The following is a 9,582-nucleotide window of genomic DNA, read 5'->3' on the forward strand; positions in this document are numbered from 1 at the left end:
TAACATGAATAAATTGAAATATTTAATTAAATTATCCCAATATAAACCTTCATTTCGGTGCAATATTGAAATTAGCTTGAGTTCTTCATAACCTTTGAATAGTGGGTGACCCAACGGGTCACGTGTGGTCTAGTTATATTATAAAAATCTGATATTTAAACACATAATATATATATATATATATATATACATTGCATTCATTAAAATTATTTAATTCTTTCCTTCACTTACTTAATAGCAATGTTTCTGAGTGTATTAATTGGGTAGTCTTCCAAGCTTGCCAAACTTGACACAACTGTTACAGAGCTCCCTGGATGCAAGCTCAATTCATTTACCTTCTTCTGAATATATAACCTTAAAAAAAGAAAATATAAGACCACTATATTTAATTACTCAGCAATAAATACTAAATAAAAAAAATATATTATACAAGTAATGACATTATAAATGTGCCACAAAAAATGTCTTGATTCTAAACACTGCATCTATTAAAGTTCTTCAAACCAAAACAATAACAATCAATCAAATTTCCAAATATCTCAAGCAGAGAATTAGAGAAGTAACATTATTCATATAGATAATTTTTAAGAGTGTATAACAATCATAATACAAACTGCATGTTAATAAGTATTGTATATACTGGTATCAGAAATGTTTGCCAGCATCTAATTACCATGCAGAAACTGAATGCCTGCAATAAATGATTGACATGATAAATAATCACTAACAAATTCTTCATAGCAATAATCATGTCATCAATAACCAGTTAATAAAGACCATTTATCATCATCTTCAAGGCCAAAAGTTATAATTTTCCTATACCGAAAATGTATTTCCGATAGATACTTGCCTCTTCTCACAGAAATAGCTATTCTTGTTCAGCAAAAAAATTATTTCACATATGCTACAAGCCTTCTGCCTCACCTCCATTGGAAATGACTCATTCCAATATGTCTTTCATGAAAATCATCATGCGACAACCCTCCATCAATGAGAGTGAAACACACTCTTGTTACTCATGTGACTCCCTCTACTCAATTCTACCAGACTATCACTTCGAGTTTTGGCAGAAAATAGAATCACTGGTTTTCAGTGGGGAGGAAGGGTGGGAAGTGTGAAAGGAGGTAAGTACCTATCGGAAATACATTTTCATTATATGAAAATTATAACTTCAAATATGGTACATTACCTCCACTCACATAGATAGCTAGAATCCCACACTGAATAGGTTGATGGACTGGTGTAAGGGAAAGAAAGAAGCATCCTTCGAAAGTGTCAGAATGACATACCTTGAGACAAGAGAGTCAGATCCAAAGGTCTGATGTGGGAGACCACACCACATATGAACCAGGTATACTGTTGGCCCATCGGAGAAAAGTGTGGTATATATGGATGGAACAACAGGGGAGCACATCCAAGAGGTGTGGGAAAAAATAATGGAAGTGCCCCCAAGTATAGAGTGGCTAGAGCACGACAGACCACACTTAGCATGTCAACTATCTACATCCAAAATCCATGTTGCTGGAAACCGACATGCATACAAGGGTAGAATGACGATCATATCATCTTCATCTCAAGTTCCTGACTCCAGAACAGGGCACATGTTAAGAATAGAAAATGATATATCAATCCAGGAACCTGACATCCGGTATCAAAAAGATGTCTACCATTGAGAAATCAACTCCCTCAACAGTAAAACTGACCCGAATCATCACAGGCACAATAACATCCTTGGAATAAAATACATCAAGAGATAGCAAAATGGAAAGAACCGTAACAATTCCAAGCACCTCCACCATGACCCATAACACAGATGGTGTATAACTGAGGGAGAAAAAGATACATCCATAATACATGTGTGAGGACTTATGTTGATTGGTTCTACTCTAAATCCAAAACTGGCCACTGGGAACCAACATCTATGTGGGGGTAGGATCAGGGATCAAAATTGAAGGGGGTGAACTGTAATTTGATGTCTCACTCCTCTGGTTTTCATATGCTTTATAGTGGAGGATATCATGTCATCTACACCAGCAGAACACCACCACCCTACTCTGCACTGAATGGTATTTTTGTATTGATTTTTTTTCCATTAAACCATTCAGGAGGATGCCTCCATGGTCCACTACCCCAGCAGCTTGGAATTGGAAAGTGGTAAGAAGAAAAGGGGGAGTGAAATGTGATAGAGAGTCCAGAGGAACATCAACATTTGAGACAGTGGAATGGATGACCACCACCAAACCCCATTTTTAAAAGCAGACCATACCGAGTTATTCATTGCAAGGCATGGCAGAGATGGGCACCCATCCACTTCTGCTTTACCCATGTAGGCCATGGGTGGTATAGTTCGAGTTGGGCATATTTATGAAGCAATTCCATAGCAATGATAACCTTCAAATTATCTTGTGGAACACCCTATCTCAACAGTGTGCATTGCGTGGTCATGGAACATAATAAATAAGTCAACATGGCTGAACAGTGAGAATTTTAAAGGTTAAAGAATATTTGGTCAGGCTTCATTCACCACAGAGCAGGGTCCAGTAAAAAAAATTGGGAAATGCCCCTAAAAAAGAAGAGGTATATATAAAAAAAGGCAACCTACCCAGTCACAGTTGCATGAAATAGTCAAAGATAGCAATAGTTGAATGACATTACCCTGACAAGAAAGAAACAGCTACCCAAAGCAGAGAATGGGGGATGAACATACAAGATGTAATCCCAGTGCTCGTGAGACGAAGTACCTCCAACTGACAGCAAGGTAGACATACAGGGAAAAAGGGAGGTGCATGATAGGTATGAAGACACCAAGAAGTGAAGATTGGAAGAAGGATACAAGGAAAAAAAGCAAATCGAATCACAATCTAAATTCAATGGGTAAGGGTGGAAGAAAAACTACCAAACAAAGAAGTGGAGTAAGGGTAGAAAACATGTCGAAAATAAAGAACTTAGATAGGCCTGTCACATTCTGAAGTGGCACCTGTCAACTTGTTATTTTCTTAGTTTTTGGCCACTGAGGGTAGCTTATAAGTTCATCTCCCTTCCCTTTGGCTTTGTCTCACTACACTTTCTGTTGAGTAGTTAAAGCATTTGCTTGTTTTCTTCATTTCCTTAACATCAACTTTCACATTTACATGTATATTTTGGCCCTTTCATCCACTCAAATTTCTTACACACATTCAGTTTACTACCCAGCTAGCTATATATCTTGTGTGGATCACCACAACTCCAAATCTAATTTAGTGTCAACAAAATATTTGGTACCTCTGGTGTTTTGGATCCACATCAGTACGTTTCAAAGAACACTTCAGCCATCTCCTGTAGCATTGTAAACCTTAGAGTCTTGAGAACGTACTGTCTTTCACACCTACTGCCAAAGATATCCTTCTCCTTTGGAACCAATGGCTTCATTTTACTAAATTGTTCCTTAGAGACATGCTCACATGTCATACCTCCAAAGTGAATAGATCCATTGTCATAAAGCATAATTATGCCTTCCTCGCTCTCATGTTCTTTGGCTTTAGTTGATTCAAGACTTTATGACAGCAAGATCCCCTTCTCTTCTTTATCCTTTAGAACTTCATCTTTTCATAGATGTGTGTTTCTCTCTCTCAGGTTGGGGTACTGTGTTGAAGAATCAGCATCATTCTAGTTCTTGGTTTCCTCAGAAGCAGCAGCTCACAGCAACAGGTTGCTCAGTGTGCTTGTCTCAAGTTTCTACTTGTTCTATACCATCATTCAGAGTAGTACTTGTTCTTGCAACTTATGCTTTGGCACAGTTTTATAGTTTGTTCACCTTAGGCTCTGTCAGGTTTCCTGTGAGATACATTTTGGCAAAATTCATTTCTTAAGGTCATTGGCTTCTCCTCACAGAGTGGATCCATCACCCTATGGTTTTCTCAGTGGCAATGCAAATGAACATTTGTCCAATATTTAATGCCTATGCTACAGGGGACTACTATCTTATTCCCCAATATTGTCTCTGGTTTCAGATTTAATGTTCTGAGTTAATGTTGGGAGAACCTTTTCTTTTATGCCTAACTTCCTCTCCATTTTCTTCCTTGGGTACTTGCTGAGGTCAGTTCTCAAATTGCTAGATCTTCCTCACTGCTCAACTTTGGCCAACTCAACCACGGTTTCCCCTAATACCTCAACTTTCTTACTGGGAATCAGTCTCATTTTAACCTTGGGAACATCTTCTATGGCAACCTTAAACTTACATTTTTTTTGCATTGATATTCAATGTCTACAGCTTCATGGCTGGCTGCTCTTTAGCCCTTGTTCGAGAAGCTAGATTTTCTTCTCTTGTGGTTTGAATGTTAGACAATTTTTGCAGATGCTCTTCTCTGGCTGTTTATCAGTCTTGTTAGGCTACCTTCCAGAGTTGGTGCATTAAACATAACATATCTTGCTTTTCTCTGACTTCAATAATTGCTTCTTTCCTTATGTAGTTTCTTGTGTGATTATAAACTTCTTCAACAGCTGATTAATGAGCACCTTATCTGTCACTTTCAGATCCCAGTGAAGCCATCCAACTCTTCTGTCCCCATTGTCCTCTTCTAAGCCTATCGTCTTCATCACCACAAAGTTTTTAGACATCATCCAAAATGGAACTTGAGTTAAGTCATACATTTTTAATCTTCTTCCTTTTAGAACTCTTTTACTGCTATATTTCTTAAGCTGCGTGAGAACTTACCCACCATTTCTCATTTGCTGTGTTGTCTGTCTTCACTGATCATTCAGTGGAATTCTTTTATGTCCTGTCAGATTACTCACTGTTAACTTGCATGTACTGAATCTTTCAGATGTTAGCAAAAAAGACAGTTTATACCTTACAACATTTTTCACTGGCTACCTTAACATATTCGCTTGTGCAATTAACCAATTTTGCTTACTTTGATGTTTCCAAGCACTTTTAAAGTGAATTTAAGGTTACATTCCACCAAATTTGCCACTTCGTGATGTCTTTGTCATCCCAGTTGTAGCAATCTTTAGAGGATATTCTGCAGACTGATGTGTAAATGAATCCAAGTGTGTTTCTATAAATTTTAATTACATTACAATGCTGTATTTTCAATATTAATATTCCACATGCCTCCAGTTGTAATTCTTAAAGTCAGATGGAATCGTTAGCAGGCAAGTTCCTTTCTGTTACCTACTTAGTTAACTCTTGAGTTCACACCCAGGTATGAATATGCCTAACATCCCTTTTTACAAATACTGTGGAGTGTGGTGTTGAAAAGTCATTTAATTAAAAGAAAAAAAAAGGGTTCTCCATTATAAGTCTCCGTGTTTGAATAAGTTTGTCCAGACGAACTCTAGCATGTAACACGTACCTCTATCATGTCCTAGATAAACTAGTGTTTCATGAGAGGATGATATTCTCTGAAAATGAACAAAGACACCTCCTTGAGTAGCACTAGAGACAGTGGAGACAAGTTGACCATTCTCCATTATGATGTCTCTTAGGTCTAACAAGGATTGGAAACATCTTACAACTTTATCTTTTCTTAATCTTAATTGGTGTTTCCACTGTTCTATCCTAGAGCTGTCGAACCCATCCTTGCATCTGTCTAAGTCTTTTCGATTCTCCCTGGATGCCCACTGACTAGATGGCTTTCATGTTCAGTCACACAACACTGAACAAACTACATTTCATAAATCTTATTATATGATAATAAAATCAAACATCACAGAACATGTTCCAAGAAAATTTCTACAAGACTAACAAGTGTAATTCTCAAATTGGCCATTTCATTTAACACTTCAAACAAATTTAAATGGAAGTTTAAAAACAGTGCAAGGGCCCTTAAATCTTATAATTGTAAAACCACTCCAAGATTTCCATTAACCATCTCTCCCCACTGTTATTTATTATTATAAAAGTAATTAAAATTACAAGTACCAATCTTTTTAAGTTATTTAAGACTAGATTAGGTAAAATAAGTAATAATAATAATAGAATTTAAAATGATTCACTAGGCACACACACGAGCAAATCATGGATAATGTAATTCGATAGTGTAATGTGAGCTGCACGTTCCCTGAGTGATTTATAACTTATAATGGCACGAGTAGTAGTTAGACACGGTTTAAAGGGCAATAAAACAATAAAATTTAATTATAAATAGATGTATAATATTACGAGCTTAAAGCTACTTAGGATAAAGGAATGTAGTTTCATGTTACAATTTGAAGTCATTCTAGAAAGAAAATAAGGATGTGGTTACGAGGTCAGTCGAATTGACCGATCCCGTTTTGAGATAGGGTAGAGAAAATAACATATAAACTATAAGGAGTTAGTGAAAAAATCGTTTGAAATGCATTTAGAAGGTTTTTGGGATTACACAAAGGAAATATGAGATTTTTTGAGATGACGAAAAGTATTTTTAATTTTAACATGAAAATTACTTTGCACACAGACTATTCAAAACAAATACTCAGTATATTCATGGACAAATCTTTATTTTATATTATTAAAAATACTTCACTAAGAAATATGAATTTTTGTATGTGAAAGACTTGTAATATTAACTGAAAGACTGCCAAATATCATGAAGATATACCCAATATATTGAGAGTTATAAGTATTAAATTTATATCAACTCTAAATGAGTACAAAAGGTCATGTGACTCGGTCAAACTGACTGACCCCATGTTGAGAGAGTTAACTGAGTTTTCATAAATGATGCATACAAATGTTCACTTGATGCCTAAAAACAATACTAGTGTGTTCAAAACAATGAAGAAAAAATTTTGTTTTTCAGAAACAGACCATGATTACTACAAATTTTTCAAAAGACAAACAAATGTAAATCTTCAGGAATACTCACACGTGTGAAATATCAATGAATACATAGTATAATAAATAAAACTTCAAAGTGTGTGTATGTGCTAACAGTCCAAAATCCATTGGCCAGGTAAATTCATAAAATATATTAGTTACATTTGTTGTTGTTGATGTATTATAAATATAAGTAATAATCACAACATTTAATGCAAATATAACAACAAAAACAGTTCCCAGTTTCTGACTAATAATATAAAAAAAGAATTGGAATACCATATCATCACAACAAACAAATTCTTATCAATTTATGGATACTTCAGCACATAATCTTGAAGACTTTAATTCTTAAATCTTCTCCTAAATTGATTTAAGTTCAAAATGCAAAAGCAGAGTACATACTTGATCAACTCATGATACAGAAAATAACACGTTCAGCTGAATTATCACACTTAACCATACTCTTTGGAATACTGTAAATTTTGTAAACATAAAATATACATTGTTAGGGATTGAGATATGTGGTATCTACATACCACAGCACTTAAGTATATTGATAACTAAGTCAATTATTAAAAATGACAATTTTATGCTGAATATTTTGAATTTTTTCCATTTTTCGTAGCATGGGTATTATTTATTATTATATTTACTACCGTGAAATGCTATGATTTCATGAACAACAAAAATAGTTAAGATCAATGAATTACAAAACTAGGAAATCTTATATGTTAGTTTTACTGAGAGGGGTTTCATTATAAGATTTTCTCTCAGTGTTTTGTTAGTAAAAAAATCATGCAATAAAGTATAGTTTATTATTTACAAGGTCACTCCATTGTTGTAAGTTTTTATATTGCAAAACAGTTTCAGTTAAACATCATTTAGCTTACATAATCCTTTCCTCTTTCTTTCAGTTATTTTTGGAGCTCTGCTTTTAATAAATTTCACTGAAAATTTCTGGCTACACTATATTCCAACTTACACAATTTATAGTGTCAGTTACCAAATTTTCACATTATCCCACTTATGTACAGAAGACATTAATCAGTGTTGTATTCCAACCTAAAGCAAAAAATACAGATGAAATTAACCAGCAGTTATTATATGCCAAATAATTTTAAAATGACAAAGAAAGAAAAAAGCTATGAGCTAATGCAGAAAATGTGACTAACTTTGACAAACCAAAGAAAACAGTACACAATTAAATCTAGATTCCTGTATTATTACCTAAAATGTTAGATTGCAGATATCTATCTTTATAAAAATACCTTTATTATATAAGAACAAAAAAGTAAGCAAGCAATAAACTAATTACCTTTGCCATTCTATGTTATTTTCTTTCTGACCTTTCCATGGAATATAGATTACTAAAGATACTGGCCCTTCCCATGAAGATAAGCTTCTTTGTAGGACTCCCATTCTATCCATTGATATCTGTGTCACAAGTGTTACGTCTTTCTGCTTCGAATTTGTATTATGTCTGAAATTACAACAATAACGCTTATTTAACTAAAACATCCACCTAAAAACTCAAAAAAGCTAAAAACACAGTTATTTAAAACATCTCTACAATACCTCTACTCAGTCAAATAAAAAGGACTTTATGAGCTTCCAATTTTCAAGCAACATATTCTACTAAACATATATCATACTCCACAATCAATGCTCATTGTATTAGGTTTTACACATTCATCAGTTTTATAGCATAGATCAGGTAGTAGACTAAAAATTAACCTCTACTCAATTAAGTGAGTTTTAAATCTATCCCATTATTGCTTTGTATCACCAATGTATCATTTTGTGCATAACATGATGACTATTGCAGCATATCAATCTTATCAATACAAGTGGTTAATCAAACTTTTTAACAACAATTTACTTATCACTTCAGACAAGAACCTTGACTACACAATTTAAGTGTTTAACATCTATATATTTGTCTAACAGTGAATTCTCATTCATTCAGTAGTGCACAGTCACCATAGATAGAATTAATGCTCTTCAGATTTCAGAGGTAAGTCTGCTTGTTTAGTATAATTATAAAAAGTCAGTACTATAAGAAAAATAAGTAATAAATAAAGAGAAAAACAAAAACTCTTGGCTGCTGCCGTTCCGTAATGTCTCGTTGGTGCATATGTTTTGAACTAGCAAAGTACCCGGCTTCGCTCAGGTTATTAGGTTCCCATATTCTAGATGACCATGTCTGTGTGTGTATTTCGAACATATTTTAGCATGCCGCAAGTGAATATAGTCTTCATCTTGGAGCTTCTTTTCGTTTATGTGAACTAACCTCAACCTTTCTGTTTCATTTTTGGCATATATTATGAATTGCCTATTGCAATTTTAGTGGCGTGGGTGCAAGGGAGCTGTAAAACCTTGTAAGTGTAGTGAATGTTGGTATGGTTTAAAGAAATTAATAAATAAGCCTAAAGTAAATACATAGTGTGAGAGCCAAGTGCATAAAATTTATCATGAAAGTAAAGATATCGATCCAATTTTTAAACTTAAATCATTTCTCAATTACGGTATTTTCTGTTATATCACCGACGCTTTTAATAAAAACCAAATCTCTTCAATCAATGGAGACTGTCAATTAAGAAATCAACAAATATTTTTCTAGTTTTGTTGTTTATACATTTCATTTTATACTTTCAACAATATTAGGTTATACTTTTGTTGCTAAGTAACATGAAATAAAAGCCATTGTTAGAATGCACTGTTACCAAAACACACTGGCTTTTCTATATATTAGAAGTTGTTAATCTAACTGACATACTATGGAGTGGTAGTATTTGCCT

The 9,582-nt window shown here is 34.1% G+C and overlaps 1 protein-coding gene across 4 annotated transcripts in view; it reads right to left on the reverse strand.

The window, feature by feature from the left end:
* Positions 1 to 9,582, reverse strand: part of LOC106468264 (LARGE xylosyl- and glucuronyltransferase 2-like) — a 96,390-nt gene that overhangs the window by 34,174 nt on the left and 52,634 nt on the right. For all 4 annotated transcript variants that reach the window (XM_022396600.1, XM_022396601.1, XM_022396602.1 and 1 more), the window contains 2 exons: positions 8,100 to 8,264; positions 232 to 354 (listed from right to left, as the gene is read on the reverse strand). In XM_022396600.1, coding sequence (XP_022252308.1) covers positions 232 to 354; positions 8,100 to 8,264 — 288 coding nt within the window. The remainder of the gene's footprint in view (positions 1 to 231; positions 355 to 8,099; positions 8,265 to 9,582) is intronic.

This window comes from Limulus polyphemus, unplaced genomic scaffold (assembly GCF_000517525.1).
Source record: "Limulus polyphemus unplaced genomic scaffold, Limulus_polyphemus-2.1.2 Scaffold2941, whole genome shotgun sequence".
Lineage (NCBI taxonomy): Eukaryota > Metazoa > Arthropoda > Merostomata > Xiphosura > Limulidae > Limulus > Limulus polyphemus.